Source organism: Macadamia integrifolia, chromosome 14 (genome assembly GCF_013358625.1).
Source record: "Macadamia integrifolia cultivar HAES 741 chromosome 14, SCU_Mint_v3, whole genome shotgun sequence".
In the NCBI taxonomy this organism is placed as follows: Eukaryota; Viridiplantae; Streptophyta; class Magnoliopsida; order Proteales; family Proteaceae; genus Macadamia; species Macadamia integrifolia.
The window spans coordinates 14682258-14703456 of record NC_056570.1 but is presented as its reverse complement, the minus strand read 5'-3'; the positions used below and the strand labels follow the sequence as shown (position 1 = coordinate 14703456).

The window sequence follows — 21199 nt, the reverse complement described above, 5'->3', positions numbered from 1 at the left end:
CCCCCCCTTTTTTCTTTGTTCTTTCTTCTTCTCTCCCCTTGTATATTCTTTCCTCTTTGGTAATGAATTTATTTATTCATCCAAAAAAAGATTATGGAATTTTCAGATTTGGGGAAAATACCAACATTTGAAAGTTGAAAATTTCCCCTACAATCAAAAATCCAGTTTCTGTTTTTGAATTGGGGGGTTGACATTTTATCCTTTCAGAATTTCACTTTTAAACTAATTTTATTGGAATCAAATAGGGGGTGTTTGCTCATTTACTTCAACAATTTTTGACATAAATAAGTGCCAAACCTAGTTCGATACCATTTCAAGGCGCCTTGCACTAAGCGATAGTCATCTAACCCCAAGAAAACCGGCTGGACGCCATGGCGATGCATTAAAAACTATGGCCTCATCCAAAATTGCTTTGATTTCCCAATTTTCTTTTTCCATGTTAATGTGTAGATAACCTAAAGCTGGCCTATTTCACTATCAAAAAGGAGAAGAGCTAACCAGTGGTTCAGCAATCATCATTACTATTTACTACTAGACCAAACCAAACAATCCTTTTTACTAATGAAGGTTTCCAGGCCTTCGCGTAACTATTCCCCTGGGCCCAGCCGACCCCACAATCAATAGACCGGGTCATTAGCAGGATTAACCGGAAGGCCAAATTAATCCCATTGTGAGTCGCCCCAATGGTGCTGCAAATGTGATTTGAACACAGGTATGATGCTTCCTGATGCGCTTTACCCATGACAATTCACTAATGGAACAATCCCTTGGGCTTTCAATCCTTATTACTGATTAGTTCATTACTTCGCACTCCATTTGATGCCTTCCATCAATCACTTTTGAACATTTGGCAAAGAGCAACACTCGTAATATTCAAGAACTATAAATGATTAAATAGAAATTCCAATACCTTTCATTCACTTTGTAGTTTGTCATACACCATGAGGAAATCATCATCCTCTGCAAAATCTTCCAGCATCAAATCTATGCACTGTGTTGCGCATAGAGCCTATAAATTTCCATCATTTATCTTCCAGCATCTTTATAAGCTGTGTCGTTATTATTTCTAAATTGAACATGACTGCTCTAGGCAATAAAAGGTTCAAAAACTCATTTCGTTTTTCTGTTTCAGTCAATCTGAGACCAGCGAAATACTGGAACTTTGACAAAATTTCACCGAAACAGTATTTTTTCTGTGCATTCGCTTGGCCATTTCAGGGGACAAAACGGGCAAAATGATTGAAATTTCAGCGAAACAATGCTGATTCCGGGTTTTGCCTCATGTTTCATGTTGGACATGTCAAAATTATCGAAAGTTATGAAAGAAATCCCTAAAATCCCAACAAAAGCCCCAAAATCATATAGGTTTAACCACCCCATTAAGACCGGAATCTGCTCTGGCAGATTGACCTTACCTCAGTGCGGGAGTCATAACATTTTATGTATAACTCCAAATGAACCAATTCTTATTGCTTCAGAAAGTAGACTCAAATATCTACAACTTTTATACAAATATCATTCCTCTAATTTTTCTTCAAAATAGCTCAAAATTCAACTCAAAGTCTTGTGAACTGAACCCATCATGAGAAACTCAGTTGGCTCTGTTTCAGAGCGATCATACGGAAATGATTATATCTCTCTCGTCTAAATTCCGATTGACCCGATTCTTTTTCCTACGGATAGAAGACTCAAATAAATATATTTCTCATGTTTATACCTTCAACTCATATGTAATGTATAGATCTCAAAAATGGGATTGAGCACAACTAATGTGTAAGACATTGCCTTTTTCAGGTTGCACATTGGCCTGAAGAATATGTCGCAACTTTTTAATCCGATATCCGATCGATGAGACTCCAATTGCGATAGACTCAAAGTTCAAGGATCTACAACCTACATGCACGTCTCTTTTTAAATATTTCATCTAGATTTCTGAAAATACCCTCAAGCATGCTACCATTGTATAAAACAATGATTTCTTCCCTTTTAATGAAGAGTCCTTCACAAACTACTTCCACGTTTACACATGCAATGTGTGGCACGTCTCTGAACACTATCAAAATAACTTAGTGATTGTACACAACCACGACATCACCTCTAACCAGGTCATCATTAACACATGGCCAAGGTTGCCAACAATGACAACCAATATGCAACAGGGTTGACTAAGGCCAGAAAGATCTTATTTGCAAAGGTTAAGTTGAAAGGCATAGGTCGAGTCTAGTGGATCAAGCACCAGCAACAGAATTGCGCTCGAGGCATTGAGATGCTACTTGGGCTGAGGTGAGTGAAGTTATGAACCGAAGATTTTTGCCTATCGACTATAAGTAGCAGATGCATCTTATCTTTGCACAATTACGATAGGAAAGCATGATAGTTGAGGAGTATGTTGCCAGGTTTTACTACTTAGCCACTTAATCTAATTTTGAGTGGGAGGAAGAGGTATTGGTGGCACAATTCCACAATGGTTTGCACCCTTAAATCAGTGTTGCACTATCATCCAGTCTGCCTACAATGGAGGATTTTATACAAGTGGCAGACAACGGAGGATGCTATACAAGTGGCATATCAAGTAGAAGAAAGTTTGAAGTAGCCATACACTCGAAGAACTTTTATAGATACTTTCCTAGGGTGACAGTTCCAATTAGTAGCAATCTTCTCCCCATGAAAAGTCCTTTAGCAAACCAATGGCTATTGGTTCAAAAATGGCATCTTCACGACCTAACCAACCATATTCTCTGCCTCGATGTGGTTCTGACAAAGCTCCTATAATGCCAAAGGTTTCCATTCAATGTTATGCAAGGAGTACAAATTTATTAGTACATAATGTCCTGACCGTTTGGTAGTTTATATTGATAAGGATTATTTTTATACTATTAACAGAAAAACCAGGGTAGAATGCTTGATGAACAGAGAGGTCAGTTAAGCCTTTATTTATAATAGAGGTGCACAAAATAAGGGAAACAATATAACAAGTTTGCCACCCACTCTAGCCGACTTTCATTAATTAGAGACAGTTATAGGGGGGAAGCCCCAAGAATACCCGTGCGGTACCCTTAAGTGCATATTCCAACACTCCCCCTAAAGTTTGAGCATAGATGTCACACATGCCCAACTTGACTAAACAATGATGAAATAATATTCCTCCTAATCCCTTAGCGAACACATCAGCGAATTGATCACCAGACTTCACAAAAGGAACACAAATTAATCATGCATCTAACTTCTCTTTGATGAAGCGTCTGTCAATCTCCACGCGCTTGATACGATCATATTGTACTGGTTGTGGGCAATACTGATAGCAGCCTTGTTATCACAGTAGAGCATCATAGGGAGACGAACAAGAACACCAATATCATCCAATAATGAGCGCAACTACAACTCACAAATCCCTTATGACATGGCACGAACCTCTGCTTCAGCGCTATATCTAGCGATTACATTCTGCTTCTTGCTGCACCAAGTGACAAGATTTTCACCCAAGGAGGTACAATAACCACCCAATCAGCATTTCTATAGGCCTCAACTCTAAGGTGATCATGAGGGGATCGCTTTTTCCTGGAGCTGATGTAAGTATCGCAAGATAAGTAAAAAAGGATCATACATAAACTGACTCACCAAACTCACGCCCACAACAATATTAGGCTGTGTATGGGAGAGAGAGATCAGTTTGCCTACCAACTGTTGGTAAAGCCCTTTGTCAACAGGTTCACCGCTCCATTTCCTTGACCTGTTTACAAACTTCCATAGGAGTATCAAAACGATGCCAATCCAATAAACTAGTCTCAAACAACAGATCAATGTACTTCCTCTAAGAGAGAAAAATGCCTTTCGAAGACTAAGCAACTTTAATCCCAAGAAAGTTACCTTAGTTTTCCAAGATCCTTTAACTCTCGGCCAAAAAAATCCCTTGAGGCGACCTATCTATATGGGTTAAAGAAATCACTTAGAGCGTGGTTTAGGAGAGTTCACAAGATAATGACCTCTATGGCGTATCCATATAAACTTCCTCATCGAGCTCTCCATGGAGGAATACATTATTCGCATCAAATTGTTAGAGATCTCATCCCAGATTTACAGCACACGAGAGCAATACTCTCACAGAGGTTAGTTTGGCAACAAGAGCAAACATCTCCTGGTAGTCAATCCCTTATGTCTGAATGAACCCATTAGCCACAAGCCTTGCTTTGTACCTGTCCACTGAGCCATCTAATTTTTGTTACCACAAACACCCACTTACAACCAACTGGCCTTTTTCCAAGAGGAAGAACCACAAGTTCCCATGTAGCATTGTTATTCAGGGCATCCATCTCTTCCACCATTGTTACCTTCCATTTTCCATTTACAAAAGCTTCCTGCCAATTCTGGGGGAATATGAATAAAGGAAAGAAAAGACACAAAAACATGATAGGAGGGAGAAAGGGAACCATACGAGACAACATGGGATATAAAATGTTGAGTACAAGTACTAATTGTTGGTGTACAATGTCTTATTATTCCGTCACAGTTTAATCCAGAGAGTACTAGTGTAGCGCATCGACAGGCAGGACGTCAGTCCCGTTAGCCAGATAGCGGGCCGTGGGGGTTACAAGGGGGGCAGGAGGCCCCCCTGCATAACAGGGGTGTAGGGGGTCGCAGCCCCCCCGCTTGAATTTTTATTTGAGTGCAGTTGTGTACTTTCCGAATAAGGGTTTTTTGCTATAAATTTGTAGCGAGGGTTTATTTCTCTGTAATGCAAGCAATATTGCGAGGTGTGAGGGACGAGCACTGTAACCCTATTCTCCATTGATAGTGAAGCAGGATCTTATCTCACTGGGGACATAAGCAATCTTGTTGAACCTCGTAAATCTGTGTGCATTGTTTGTTCTTGTTTCTTCTATTATCTTCTGCATCATTTTAGTGTTGCGTTTCTACAAATTGGTATCAGAGCTCTAGGTTTCCGTTTTCTCGGATTAATATCACGATAGTAGGGAAGGGATCGAATGTCAAATATTATATCAAGTGGTTCAATAGGAAGAACAATTTCACCCTCTGGCGTCAAATGATGGTCTTCTGATACAATAGGGTTTGGCGAAAACGTTGTTGGAGAAGTCAAAGAAACCTGCAAAAATTACTGATGAAGATTGGGAAGAGATGGAGGAAAAGGCGATAAATGCTATTCGATTGAATCTTTTTGATAATGCCCTACAATATGTTGTGGGTATCGAATCTGCACCGTAGTTATGGGCGAAACTTGAAAGCATCTACATGACGAAATCCTTAACGAATAAGTTGTTCGTGACGAAGCAATTGTATTCTCTATAGATGGAGGAATGTACGAATCTATTAGAGCATCTTAACATGGTCAATCAGATCGTAAGTAAACTTGCAAACCTAGAGGTTAAGATCAAGGATGAAGACAAAGCGTAATTGTTATTGTCGTCGCTCCCAGAATCATATGATCACCTAGTAAGGACTCTCTTGTGCGGGAAGAAGACCCTTGAGATGGATGAAGTCGTGGCTACCCTCATGTCCAATGATACAAGAAAGAAAGCCAGTAGTACGAAATCTCAAGGAGAATGTCTTTTCGGAGGTGACAAGGAGCAGGAAAAGGGAGATCAAATCAGAAGGGATCTGGGAAGAGTCGATCAAAATCAAAAGGGGCAAAGACAAAGGTCTCTTGTTACTATTGTAAGAAGGAAGGTCATCTGAAGAGAGTGCTTGAAGAGGAAGGAGGACTTGAAGAAGAAAGGTGTAGATAAGGCATCTGAGGAAGCTAGCGTGGCTAACAGTTCAGATGGAGATGATGTAGATGTACTCTCAATATCATCAAGGAAGAATCAACCTTTTGATTCTTAGATATTAGACTCTGGATGTTCATATCACATGTGTCCACATAAGGATTGGTTTGATACATATCAACTATACAATAGTGGGTCTGTCCTAATGGGGAATGATGCTGTATGCAAGACCATTGGAATAGGCACTATCAAAATCAAGATGTTTGATGGGATAGTAAGAACTTTAGCAGATGTAAGACATGTACCAGAATTAAGGAAAAACTTAGTATCTTTGGGGGCACTTGACTCAAATGGCTGCAAGTACATAACAGAAGGTGGAGTTCTCAAAGTTATTAAGGGTGTCATGGTTGTTATGAAAGGACAGCTAACTCGAAACCTATACAGACTCATAGGGAACACAGTTATAAGTGGAGCTTCTATGACTACAGATGCAAGATCTAATACAGATGATACCTATCTGTGGCATATGCGGTTAGGGCATATGGGAGAAAGAGGAATGATGGAGCTTCCTAAAAGGAAACTGTTAAAGGGAGTGAAAACTTGTAAACTGATCTTCTGCAAATATTGTGTGTTCGAGAAACAATGCAAGGTTAGTTTCAAAACTGCAAAACATAACAGTAAAGGGGTGCTTGATTATGTATATAGCGATGTATAGGGTCCTTCAAAAACAAAATCTAAAGGTGGGGCAGAATACTTCGTGACCTTTGTTGATGATTACTCAAGGAAAGTCTGGATTTAATTCATGAAGCATAAAAGTGAGATGTGCACTAAATTTAAGGAATGGAAGGCTGAGGTAGAAAGGAAGACAGGAAAGAAAATTAAGTACATAAGAACAGATAATAAAGGGGAATACACGAACAAGCCGTTTCTAGAATTGTGCAAAGCTAAAGGGATTACACGTTACTTCAAGGTTCCAAAGAAACCACAGCAAAATGGTGTAGCTGAAAGGATGAACAGAACACTTATAGAAAGAGCTCAGAGTATGAGGCTGAATGCAGGGTTGAGCAAGAGATTTTGGGCAGAAGCAGTGAATATGGCATGTTTCCTTATCAACAGGTCTCCTCAAAGGTGATTGATTGTAAAATTCCTGAAGAGATATGGATAGGAAAACCAGTAGATTATTCTATTCTAAAAATATTTGGTTGTCCAACCTATGCACATGCTGAGAGTGAGCAGCGTTCCAAGTTAGACTCAAAGTCTAAGCAGTGTATTTTTCTTGGTCTTAAGAAAGGCGTAAAGGGATTCAAGTTGTGGGATCCAAGTTCACAGAAAGTTGTGGTTAGCAAGGATGTTGTGTTTGATTAGTCTTATATGACGAAGTCAAATTGCAATTCACAAGCAGTTGATGAAAATAAAGAAGGTTCTACTGTGTAGGTGGAGTTAGGTGAGTCAGAAACAACAAGAGAGGATCAGTCATCAAGTGACTTACCAGGACAACAGGAAGCAGTAGAAGTTCCCTATACTGTGGCAAATGATAAAGGGAAGCATACTCACAAAGCACCTGTGAGATACGGGGTTAAGGACATGGTTGCCTATGGCCTCACTTTAGGTACAGGTGATCCATCTTCCTACCATAATGCTTTGAGTGATGCATAGCATGATAAATGGATGGCAGCTATGATGGAGGAAATGGAGTCACTACCGAAGAACAAGACTTGGGAGATTGTGGAAAAACCCAAGGGAAGAAAAATCATTGGGTGCAAATGGGTCTTTCGTAAGAAAGAGGCAGCATCTGAGAAGGAGCATGAAAGGTATAAGGCCAGACTTGTAGCCAAGGGCTATGCATAGAAGGAGGGGATAGACTACAATGAAATATTCTCTCCAGTGGTGAAACATACTTCAATCAAGGTACTACTTACTTGGTGGCCATGTATGATTTAGAGCTTGAACAGCTTGATGTGAACACTGCATTTCTTTATGGTGACTTGGAGGAATAGATTTACATGGAGCAACTTGAAGGTTTCAAGGTGCAGGGAAAGGAAGATCATGTTTGTCTGCTTGAGAGGTCGCTTATGGTCTTAAGTAATCTCCTAGGCAGTGGTACAAGCACTTTGATTCCCACATGATGAAGATTGGCTACACAAGAAGTGAGTATGATAGTTGTGTTTATTATAAAGTGTCAAGTGATAATTCCATTATTTTGTTGATGTTTTATGTTGATGACATGCTCATTGCTGCAAAGAACAAACATGATATAGTCTCTTTGAAGTCTTTGTTGAGTGCTGAATTTGAGATGAAGGATCTTGGTGCAGCTAAGAAGATCCTTGGCATGGAAATCCTTGGAGATAGAAATGCAAGTCAACTTTGGGTAAATCAGAAGAGGTATATTGAAAAGGCGCTAGAGCGTTTCAATATGGAAAAGGCCAAGCCGGTTAGCACTCCGTTAGCCAGCCACTTCAAGTTATCTGAAAGGGAATGCCCTACAACACATGAGGAGGTGGAGCATATGTCTCAGGTCCCCTATGCTAGCGCAGTTGGGAGTCTCATGTATGCTATGGTTTGTAGCAGGCCAGATTTGTCTCATGCAGTCAGTGTTGTTAGCAAATACATGAGTAATCCAGGGAAGGAGCATTGGAATGCCATTAAGTGGATCTTCAGATATTTGAGCAAGACTAAAGATATAGGTGTTATGTTCAATGGTAAGGGAAGTTCCACAGAATTGGCGGGTTATGTTGATTCTGACTATGCCGGTGATTTAGATAAGAGGAGGTCTACTACAGGATATACATTTACATTGGCTAGTGGACCTATATCATGGAAGGCGATGCTTCAGTCTATAGTTACATTGTCCACTACAGAGGTAGATTACATGGCGGCAGTTAAGGCTACCAAGGAAAGAGTCTGGTTGGCTGGATTGGTTCGTGAGTTGGGGTTGGAGCAAGGAGGTACAATGTTACATTGTGACAGTCAGAGTGCCATCCATCTTGCAAAGATTTAGGTGTTTCATGCAAGGACAAAGCACAATGATGTGAGATTTCACAAAATCAAGGAGCTTATGTCAAAAGGCAATATTCACTTAAGAAAAATTCATACAGATCTCAATCCTGCAAATATGTTTACCAAGCCAGTTACTACAAAGAAGTTTGAGTCCTACTTGGACTTGATTAATATTACTCATTGTTGAAGGTGAGGGACGCACCAAACAGGTGCAAGTTTGTACCTCTGATGAGGTACGGAGATAAAGACGTCTACAGGTTATCTTTACAAAAGGCTCGACAGAATTCAAGCCAAGGTGGAGATTGTTAGTGTACGATGTCTTGTATTCTGTCACAGTTTAATCCAGAGAGTATTGGTGTAGCTCCTTGATAGGCAGGACGGTGGTGCCGCTAATTGGTTAGCGGGCCTTGGGGGTTACAAGGGGGCAGGAGGCCCCCCTGTATAATAGGGGTGTAGGGGATTATACAGGGGGGCGCCGCCCCCCTACACCCCCGCTCAAATTTTTTATTTGAGGGCAATTGTGTACTATCCGGATTAGTGTTTTTCGCTATAAATTTTTAACGAGAATTTATTTCTCTGTAATACAAGCAATACTGAGAGGTGTGAGGGACGAGCGTTGTAACCCTATTCTCTATTGATAGTGAAGCAGGATCTCATCTCACCAGGGACGTAGACAATCTTGCCCAACCTCGTAAATCTGTGTGCATTGCTTGTTCTTGTTTTTTCCATTATCTTCTGCATCGTTTTAGGGTTGGGTTTTTACACTAGTACCTTTCCTAAGAGCAATAAGTTGGTCAGAAGAATAAAGCATACCTGATGAAGTGTTAGGCTCAGTAAGCTCTAAATCTAGGGTCGGCGAGGGGACGTGCAAAGGTGTTATAGTGGTTGTGGTGGTCTGAAGTTGTTTATTTCTAATATAACCCCTACGATAAACCTGAAGGGTTGAATCATCAATCTGCCTCTGATATTCACCAATGGTTCTTTGAACTGGAGTAACATACCCTTAAGTTAGAATAATAATCTGTCTCACTCTCTTTCTAAACATGAGGACTTTCAGAGGATGGTGGAGCATTTTCAGAGGATGATGGATAAACTGGTGTAGCAAGTAAAGTTAAAGTCACATCTTCACTAAGGGGTTCCAAACTCCCCCTGAAGAGGTGGCGAGCAAAAGTAAAAGGATGGTAATATTTATATCCTTTCTATGTGGAGAGTAACCCAGAAAGATACATTTGATGTTAAGGGGTTCCAATTTCCCCAAAGAGTGATGATCCCGAGCATAACATGCACACCCAAAAATCCTTGGAGGAACCAGAAAGGATGAAGTCCCTTTAAGAACATCAATAGGAGTCCGAGAATTTAGAACACGAGTGGGCATGTGATTGATCAAGTAGGCAGCAATGAGGGTAGCATCACTCTAATACTGAGATGGAACCCGTCTGGCAAACATCATAACTCGAGCAATATCCAGTAAATTTCTATTATTGCGTTCAGCTACCCCATTCTGAGCTGGGTACCAACATCGCTTGTTTGATCAAGTATCCCATGGTCAAGAAGGTATACTGTTTGCACTGGCCCTCCATATATTCCGTGTCATTGTCACTACGGAGAATATTTAGAGTGGCATTGAGCAGAGTTTAAACCATATTATGGAATTTCAGAAAACAACAGAATACTTGTGTGCTGCATCATATACACCCAAGTAGTTCTTGTTGAGTTTAGCACTAATCCTGATGGGGTTTAGCGCTAATTCCCAGACCGATAGGGGCTTTTCTGTCCTATCGGTTCTGGTTATTGTGTTAGGGTTCTGCCATACAATTGTGGGGTATTTTTGTATTTTTGTACTCCTTTTTATTCTGTGTTTTAATATATAAAACAGGAACTAACCTGCGAACTACCCATTCTAGACAGATCGCAAGTTACTCCTTTTGGGAGTCTTTCAGTCTTTTCTCTCTTTCTCTCTCTTCTCTTCTTTTCTTCTTCTCTTCTTTTCTCTTTTCTCTGGTTTGTTTACAAGTATCTGGGATTGTAACATGCTATCAAAGCAACGATAATCAAATCAAGCTTTTCAAAACACTCCCTGCTGATCTTGTTTTTGCACTAAAATCTTCTGGTGTGCAGCCACCTATTGCTGCCTCTACTATGTATTAAATCACATGGAATGATTTATTTGGTGTATGGATCGTGCTCTATTGGTACTATGCTGAAGATTTGAAGACCTTGGACCGCAGCCATCTCCTTCTTTTCTTATCGAACCCGGGTCTCTTGGGTGAAAGCCAGATATCCACCGCAGCCATCTCCTTCTTTGACATAATTAATTCCTGCAAGGGCTCTAGCACCAGTCACTATGGTTCAGGTGTGGTTAGCTGTTTTTTTTTTTTTTTTGTATTTCTGAGACTCTATTTGTCTACTTTATTTTTTGTTCTCATGGTTGAGACCAAGTCTACTACCTCTTTGACTACTGCATCTACCTCGAACAATGTCAATGTCCAAATTACTTCTATTAAGCTCAAGGGAAGCTCGAATTACCTACTTTGGGCCAATCTGTGAAGGTTTATCTTATGGCCAGAGACAAACTTAAGTATACTACTTCTGATTCTCCTTCCTCATCTAACAAGGGTTATGATGAATGGATAAAGGAGAATGCTTTGATTTTAATCTGGTTGTGGAATAGTATGGAACCAGATGTCATTGCCAATGTCATGTTTCACTCTACTGCAAAGGGAGTATGGGACGATTTGAAGGAAACTTACTCTCAAGAAAAGAACATGACCCGTATCTATGATATTTATGAGAAGTTGTTCCAGTTTCGTCAGTCTGACAGATCTCTTTCAGAGTATTATAGTACTTTCAGGGGACTGGTTGAAGAACTTAATGTTTTTTAGCCCTTGACCACAGACATTGACAAATTGAAGGCTCAGCAGAATGAGTTTTTCGTTTTCAAATTTTTTGCTGGTTTGAATAATAATTTGAAGGCAGTGAAGGGCCATTTACTTGCAAGCGATACTGTCCCTATTCTGAATGACACTTATTCGCAACTGCAGCGTATCACTTCATCAACTAAATATGATCAGTCTTCCAAAGATAATTCTACCTTCCTTGCCAACCGTGGACGTGGTCACAGTCGTGGGGGAGTCGTGGATCGACTGGTCGAGGTTCTAGTGGACAGCCTTCTGTTCGTGCAGCCTGCTAGTGCACTTATTGCGAGAAGCCCAACCATACTATAGAGACTTACTGGGCAAAGTATGGCAAGCCAGAGTGGGCAACCCAGTTAGCCAATCAAGCAGTGTCAAATGATGGTACTGACACAGTGTCTTCCGTTGATGCTAAACCAAGACCTTCTTCAGGAGATTCATCTACTAGTCTGCGCGATGACATCAATCAGTTACTTTGGCGCTTGCACACTCTCGTGGCATCCTCTAATACATCCAATGGTGGGTCTACATCCACTGCCACCTTAGCTCATACAGGTACCTCAGAACTTCTTACCACTACATCTACCCCCTAGATCATTGATTCAAGTGCTTCTGCTCATATGACCGGTAAGTCATCACTTTTTAAGACCTTTTCCTCTAGTACCAGTTCTACATCTATTATTCTAGCCAACGATGCTTCCACACCGATTCTAGGCCATGGTACTATCTCTCCTACCCCCTCTCTGAATTTATCTTCTGTGTTACATGTTCTACAATTTTCATTAAGCCTTCTTTCTATGAGCCAGCTAACTAGTTCTTTAGATTGCTCAGTGACCTTTCCCTCTTACTGTGTTTTTCAGGATCTTCACACGAGGAAGACAATTAGTGGAGGGTATGAAAAGAATGGTTTATATTATCTTAACTGTGGCTCTCCTACTTCTGATGCTGCTACTGTTGTTGGGGATGTGACCCCTTTTCAATGGCACCGTCGTTTAAGACATCTATCTTTGTCTAGGTTAAAACTTTTATTTCCTAATTTTAAGTCTGTTCTTAGGTTAGAATGTGAGGCATGTGAGTTGGGCAAACATCATCATGTGTCCTTCCCATCTCGCTCTGTGTCTCGTAGTCCATCTTTATTTTCTTTAGTTCATTCTGATGTATAGTTAGTAATAGATTTGGTTTTTACTATTTTGTGATCTTTGTGGATGATCATTCTCGCCTTACATGGCTTTAATGTTAAAGGACAGATCTAAATTTTTATTTATGTTTCAACAATTCTATAATGAAATAAAAACTCAGTTTGGTATTTTAATTAAGATTTTTCGTTCTGATAATGCTCTAGAATATGCTCAAAATGATATTTCTGATTTTTGTGCCAATCGTGGGATGATACACCAAACTAGTTGCGCCTATACCCCACAGCAAAATAGGGTAGCAGAGCGCAAGAACCAGCATCTTCTCAAGGTAGCTCGAGCTATTATGATTCATATGCTTGTTCCTAAGCATTTTTTGTGTGATGGGGTTTTGACTACATGTCACTTAATCGCATGCCATCTTCAGTTCTCTCAGAAAGGTCTCCTTTTTCTATTATGTTCCCTACTTTGCCGAGTTTTCCTGTTCCTCCCCGAGTCTTTGGGTGTGTGTGCTTTCTTCATGTTACAATCTCAGATACCTGTAAACAAACTAGAGAAAAGAAGAGAAAAGAAAGAGAGAGAAAGAGAAAAGACCGAAAGACTCCCAAAAGAAGGAGTAACCTGTGATCTGTCCAGAATGGATAGTTCGCATGTTAGTTCTCGTTTTATATATTAAAACATAAAATAAAAAGGAGTACAATAATACAAAAATACCCCCACAACTGTACGGTAGAACCCTAACACAATAACTAGAACCAATAAGACAGAAAAGCCCCTATCGGTCTGGGAATTAGCGCTAAACCCCTATCGGGATTAGCACTAAACTCAACAATTAATAATTTGTAACAGTTCTAAATTAGCAATCGATGAAGGTTGCAAACCGTCGTTGCCCAGAAATAGATGTTCGACGAGCCAGACCCCACACATCAAATGAACTAAATGGAAAAAAGAAGGGCTTCTTTTTATTTAAAGGAAAATAACTAAAACGAATCTATATAGCCAAAATACAAACTTCACAAAAAAAATAAATAAAAAAATATAAAAAAAACCAAACCTCATCCCAAGTATATTTCTTAACTAGGTAAATAAAAAAGATAAAAGTCTAAAGTGGAGGGTGTCCTAAACAATAATCCCATTGTTGTATATCAGATGGACCAGAGTGAAGCTGATGAACTGTAGGAGGGACTCCAACTGTAAGATGACAATCATCATCAAACAAGTAAAGACCACCCTGCACCTTACCACATCCAATCATCTTCCCCATTACCAGAAGCTAAGAAAGGCAATGGGAAGGGAAAAAAGTTACTTTGCAATTTAAGTCCCTGATAGGGCTACTAATGGATAGCAAGTTAGTAGTAAAATTAGGGATATATAAAACTGAAGATAAAGTAATATCGGAAAAACATTGAATATAACCCTTTCCAGAGAGAGATGATAGGGAGCCATCTGTTACCCAAACTTTATCACGGCTTGAAGTGGGAGAGTAATGGTGACACAAGCTAGAAAAACCACTCATATGATCAATGGCACCACAGTCAATGATCCAAGGATTGGAAACTATCAATGCACAGTGACCACCAAACAAAATACCTGAATGAGCAAAGTTTGAACCTAAAGGAGTGGCTGAATTAGCCGGAGCTGATGAATTAGAGGCCTTTAGCATGCGCCTAAAAGCCTGGAGTTCCTCCTGGGAGGGCCTATATCAGTTGCAGGTGGTGTGTCAATAGTCTCAACCTAATTAGCTTTGGTTTTGGATCAACCACGAGCATGCTTTGCCTCAAAATCAGTTAGTTTCATAGAGTTTCCAGCATGTGGCATTCGTATGATATGGCTTGTTATAGTGTTTACATTTAACAACTTCCTTGGTGGTATCACCAGTGTGAGCTGCCCCATCTTAACTTGTAGAGGAACCAGTTTGTAGGGCTGATTTTTTAATAGAATGGGGATTGAGCATAGTAGTACTACGGCACTCCTTCATATGAACCAGGGCAAAAGACTGTTCCAAAGTAGGTAAAGGAAGATCTGCTAAGGACCTGGACACAAATCTAATCATAATCAACATTCAAACCAGCCAAATAATTATACACCCTGATTTTGTCCACATGCTTGTGATAGATAGCAATGTCTGAAGCATTGGTAGGTTGATAATCTACAAAGTAATCAAGTTCATACCACAGACTTCGAAGTTTAGCATAATATTTAGACACGGAGAGTTCCTACAGAGTAGTGGCACGAACTCTATATGACGGCATCATTCACTAATTGTCCATAGGTTTCCTTGGCAGCGGACCAAATCTGAGCAGCGGTATCTAACAACAAAAAACCTCTAATAATGGACTGATGCATAGAGTTAGGCAAAAAATACATTACTAGAGAGTCATTGGTAATCCATCGATCCTGAGGGGAACCCTCTTCAGAGGGTTTTGCAGATGTGCTAGTGATGTGTCCAGTAACTCCTCGGCCAACAATAGTAAGGAAGGAAGATCTGGACCAGATGAGGTAATTAGTTCCCTTCGATTTCATAAAGCTATCACTAAAGGGCCCTCCATTATAAAAGCAAGATCATTAGATTTTACCAACATAGCCCCTATGTCATCCAATAACTTTAGTACCTTGCACCAAAGTACTTGAAAAGTCAGTGCTTCAAAACACTGCCTAAGTGCAATAACTGAATCATTGCTAGTTGAAAACACACAGAATTAGCTACCTCAAGAAGTTAGCATCAAACCACCGCCATACAAGTGCCATATAAGCTTCTTCAATAGATTCCTTCAAAGCTGAATATCTACTGCTAGGTTATGATTCAGGGTTCATTTTTAAGAGCAAAAGAAAAGATCCTCTGATCCTTTTTTTCACATGGCACATGATGTCATTTTCTCTTTCCCTTTCAATGTTTTACCGCATAAGAATAACAAACTCAAGTTTAAAGTTGGTTCTATAGTATAATAAAAATATAAATAATAATTTTTAGGAAAATTTTTGTGTACCATCCCTAAAAATCTCCATAATTTCATGTAACCCCCAAAAATGAAAATAATATTCACCGCACCCCTAATTTGTAACACCGTTAATTGAAAACGTGAAATAACTTTTTTACCCTTCTATTTAACCTCTAAACGGAGATCATTTTTACCATTCGAAACCCTTGCATACTCCCACCATCAGCTCCGCAACCCTAGCAGGGATGGTCGGATAAAACGGTAACAGCAGCAGCTGCAGTGGGTAGTATGCAAGGGGCCACTCTCCCACATCATCTGAGCTAGCTTTGGGCCACTTTTCCATGGAACTGGTAAGCGTCAATAGAAAATTATTTGCTAGGAGGAGAACTCGCGAAGGTTATTTGCTCTATTTGGGTTTTCAGGTAAAAGAAGGATCTTGATCTCCCTCACTCTTGTTCCATGAGTAGATTTTTCAATCTTTGATCGTCTCCTTTTGATTAATTGGGGTTTATTTTTTGTTCAAATTCCTACTCTGTTTTATGGTATTAAGCAGTTAGAATGTTCTTTAATCACAACTCGGAGTCTGCTGCAGTTGGAGCTTCACTGGGATAGGAATAAGATCTTGACAAACAAGAATTTCCTTTTTTTTTTAATACTTCTAATAATTGCACCTAATCCCACCTTGTAACACCACAACAACCATGGTATTTCCTCTTTGTTTACCCCCAAAACACTTCCCTGTTACGAACTGAGAAACAATGCTGAATCTACCAATTGAAGCACCAGCAGCTTCCTTCCCAAAATAGAACAACATTTCGATCTGACAGAGGAGAAGACAAACACACACTCGGATTGTGGTGGTGAAGCGGCAGAAGTGGAGGAATTGGCGGCGATGCTGGTGGTGGGGTCGGTAATGGTGGCTGTTTCAGCGGAGGTATTGGTTTGGTGTTGAAGAAATGTTAGATTGGGTGATAGTGGTGTTGATTTTGTGACTGTCTTCCATTAATCAGAATCACATACACAAAAAGATTCAGAAAAGAGACAAAACAAATCCAAAATTCTCAGAAATGCTGATTAATCCACCATTAAAAGGGATTCAAGAACATATCAGAAAAAAGACAAAACAAAATAAAAAGAACGAAAAGCAACAGATCAATAACCGAACGGTGAGATTCTCCCTTATGTCGATCGTAAGAAAAAACTCTTACCAAAAAAAAGATCTTAAGAAAAAACCCTTGCATACTCCCTCCTCTTCCTATTATTTCCTTTGCAGGTAATCGGAGCAGAAGTTTAGGGATTCTTTACTGATTAAGGTCAAGGACATAATGGTAAGTTTACATACCCATAAGGGTAGTTTGGCCATTTAGATAATATGAGACTGATGACATCATCACTTAACGACCTAATTCTAACGGAATGGGTTTTTTAGAAATTTTCCGATGAAAGTGAGGGATATACAAGCTTTTATTTTCAATTTTGGGGCTCACCCCAAATTATGGAGATTTTTAGGGGTGGTACAAGAAAATTTCTCTAATTTTTATTATTATTATTACAATTATTACCTTAATTAAATCAAAGTTAGACTGATAAAGAACCAACGTCAACTTTCTCCCCCTACACAAGTATGGTTGGCTAAAGAGATAATTTGAAGATGCCAATGATAATTCCCTTGCAGCTCAAGCAGGAACTTCAGTCAAACCAGGACAGTCGATGAAACAGTGAAACTTGAGGTGCTAGAACTACCATAGAATATTTGTTTTAGATACCTGGGGTCAACCATTAACAATGAGGGGGATATAGAGGGATGATGTTTACCACAGAATTAAAGTGGGTTGGATAAAGCGGAGAGGTGCAATGGGAGTGTTATTATGACAAACATTTGCCTATTAAGCTTAAGGGAAAATTCTACGAGACTGTGATAAGACCGGACATGACAAATGGGGGGCAATGTTGGGCAGTCAAGAAGAGTAACGTAGACAAACTGGGCGTACCAGAATGAGGATGTTGAGGGAGATTTGCGGTAAGACAAGGAGAGACAAAGCAGAGAATGATTTATATCAGAACTAATTTAGGGCTAGCACTAATCCAGGACAAGCTCTGCAAGAACCGTTTGAGGTGGAATGATCATATCCAACGGAGACCCATGGATGCACCAGTAAAGAAGAATGACTAGGTTCAAATAGAATGAGCTAAAAGAGGAAAGGGCAGACCTATAATGACTATAGGAGAAGTGGTAAGATCAGATATGTAGAATCTAGGGATCAACCCAAGTATGACCGCGGATAGAGTTGTATGGAGGACGAGACCTATGTAGTCGACCCCTTTTAGGGGGGATGTTCCCGAGATGCTGCTCTGACTTTTGTGGTTTACATCTTTTTACTTCTTTTACTTCTTCACTATTCTTCTATTGCCTTTTATTGTCTTTTCTTCTCTTACTATTTTTTATTGCTACCAGATCCATGTAACCAACCCCATTCAGTTGGGATAAGGTAATGATTGTTGTTGTTGTTTTCAGTAACGCATTACCAAAGCAAAAGCAAATGCCAAGGTTTCAAGCTGGCCAAGGCCATACATGCAAACAGTCCAGGTGGAAATGGATCCTAAGAGACCCAAGTCTATAGCATAAGAAATAGATGCGTTAAAGATCCAAAAATATCATTGAACTTTTGCAAACCAACAGATGCATCAAGCCATAGCTTCTTTTACCCTTTAGCCAAAACTTATCCCAATAGTTATTAAGTGGTAAAGCCAAATAATACTCAAATAGATGCATAGAATGAATACATATTACATAAAGACAATGGAAATTTTAAGAGAAAATAAATAGAAAAAATCTTGCCTGATGAACAATGCACACCAAATGGAAAGTTAAAGATCACCTATCAAAGAAAAAAGCCCCACAACTGGATGACTGGCAGGAGGGAAAATGATGAAAAGGTCATCTCAAACACATATGAGCTTTAACATTCAAATCCATTATTGGGTTCTCAAATCCCCTACACAAGTATGGTTGGCTAAAGAGACAATTTGAAGATGCCAACGGAAATTCCCTTGCAGCTCAAGCAGGAACTTTTTATTTTAGACTGGTGATGTGTTACCAAAGCCAAAGCAAATGTCAGGGTTTCAAGCTGGCCAAGGCCATAAATGCAAACAATCCAGGTGGAAACGGATCCTAAGAGACCCAAGTCTATACCATAAGAAATGGATGCCTTAAAGACCCAAGAAAAATATAGAACTCTTGCAAAGCAACAGATGCCTCAAGCCATAGCTTCTTTTACCTTTTAGCCAAAACTTATCCCAATAGTTACTATGTAGTAAAGCCAAATAATACTCAGACAGATGCATAGACTGAGTACATATTACATAAAGAAAATGGAAAATTTAAGAGAAAATAAATAGAAAAAATATTGCCAGCTGAACAACGCACACCAAATGGAAAGTTAAAGATCACCTATCGAAAAGATAGAACCACGACTAGACGACTGGCGGAAGCTATGGCAAAAGAATTTTACCTGGGCACATAAGTGTGCAGGTTCCTACGATGGAGGGGAATGTGGAAGAAACATGAATACTTTCAATTGACTGATGCCTGTCTTCATCTTCCAAAATTCTACCACGAATGCTAACACCCTTTGAAGATTCCGCCTCTTCTGAAGCATTCGATTGATGGCCTCTCCCTCCCATAGAAGAAGAAAAAGACTTCCTTGATTTTCTTCGACTTGTATTCATGGTTTGATTTTATTTTTTTTTATTTTTTTATTTTTTTATTTTTTTATTTTTTTTCAGTTCCCGTTACCCGCCGTCCTCGTCCCCTGGACCTGGTCGAGTGTTCGAATTTTGGAGCTGGAACCTCCGTGCCGTCAGGCCCAATTTTTAGGACTAAAAAGGTAAGGTTGAAAAAAAAAACCGTCACAAAGTTTTGTTAATTTACGGAATTTAGGAAAAATCGGTCGGTATCGGATCAGCCGTGAGTGATGTTGATCAGCAGATACAGTATGGATGTGATTTTTAATGAAAATTGGTGTTTTATATCGGGAATCCGACCGAACGAGTGGTACAAATCGGTATCATATGACCAATTCCTTTTAATGAAATTGATGTTTTTTATCTGGAATCCGACAGAACGGGTGATACAAACCGGTATCACGATTCATGACCAATACCTTCATCGATGCAGTGAACTAAATCTATGTTTGTTACCTTAATAGATATGTGTGCATTTCAATTATTAGAAAATAGAGGATTTAGTCTAGATTAGCCATGTGTCAAATTTCAAAGTTTAAATCCAATCACATAGTATCTCATATATTGGTATGAATCTCGTGTTTATCCATGCATATGCATGCTCTAACCATTATTGTACACCCTTCCAATTTTGAACAATAATAGTTACATATGATTTACCTAGAAAAAACTATGAAAATGGATGCCTCAAATTTGTCTTATGACGTCCGAAACATCACAAATGCTAGTTGTACCAATAGCTTCAAAAAAAGCAAGGAAAAAAATGAAAAAATTCATTGCAAAAAAATTAAGGTTAAATGACACCTAGGGTACCTTAAGTTTCACATATTATGTTTGGAATACTTGAACCAATGTCGCATTAACTGGATTAATCAATTTTTTCTAATTTTCAATTTTAACCTTACTTAACCTCATAGGGAAACACCCCCATCTCCCAAGTCCCAAGCACCCCCAACCCAATTCTTGCAACTCCCTTGTTATCATCACTTCCCTAATCTCACCCATGCTCACACCTTTACCCCTTTCCCACCACCTTGCAACAACGCAACCATGCTATAGATACCACATTTTGTCACTCCTAGAATGGTTGTGCGAACCCCCTAAGACGTTGATGATTCATGTATTTATGATCGAGGCTACATCTTCACCTCTAGGCAGTACACTTTTACTTTCATTCTCGCATAGGATGGTTAAAATTGAACAAAAATGGTTTATGGCTTTGACATACATAGAATTTGACCAGGACTACCCCAAAGACCATAGACCAATCATAAATTCAGTTACAAACCCAATTAGACCAAAACCCTTGAGTCAACTCAAGCCAAAGATGTACTGACTCAAAGCCAACGCCAAATGCATTATGACTAAAGCTAACTATATGCACCAAGCCCGAAGTCGACCAGATGTGAACAATGTCCGCCACAGAGCAATTTCTGTTGGATCCTGCGATTTTGTAGGGATTGTGCAACCTTCTACCAAATCACGACCCAATCTCATACCTTGACACCCAATGACGTATTTAGACTCAAACTAAGGCCCTAGGACACCCAGAAGGCTCTAGAAAACAAATGTGATAAATGTGTTAATTGCTCACACCTCTTGGGAATATACACTTCTAATAAATAGATCAAATCTCTCTAAGTAAGGAAGGAGATCATACCCCTAGATTGAAGCATTATTATACCTTCATTGGTGTGATATCCTATATTAGAAGCAACTGAGTGCCCCAGGTGTTCGGACCTAGCAGACACTGA

General features: G+C 39.6%; 1 protein-coding gene across 5 annotated transcripts in view; it reads right to left on the bottom strand.

Annotated features, from left to right (window-relative positions):
* Positions 1-19444, bottom strand: part of LOC122060919 (SAC3 family protein C) — a 70216-nt gene extending 50772 nt beyond the window's left edge. For all 5 annotated transcript variants that reach the window (XM_042624026.1, XM_042624027.1, XM_042624028.1 and 2 more), the window contains exon 1: positions 19214-19444. In XM_042624026.1, coding sequence (XP_042479960.1) covers positions 19214-19430 — 217 coding nt within the window. In that variant the 5' untranslated portion in view covers positions 19431-19444. The remainder of the gene's footprint in view (positions 1-19213) is intronic.
* Between the last annotated feature and the right edge of the window lie 1755 nt (positions 19445-21199).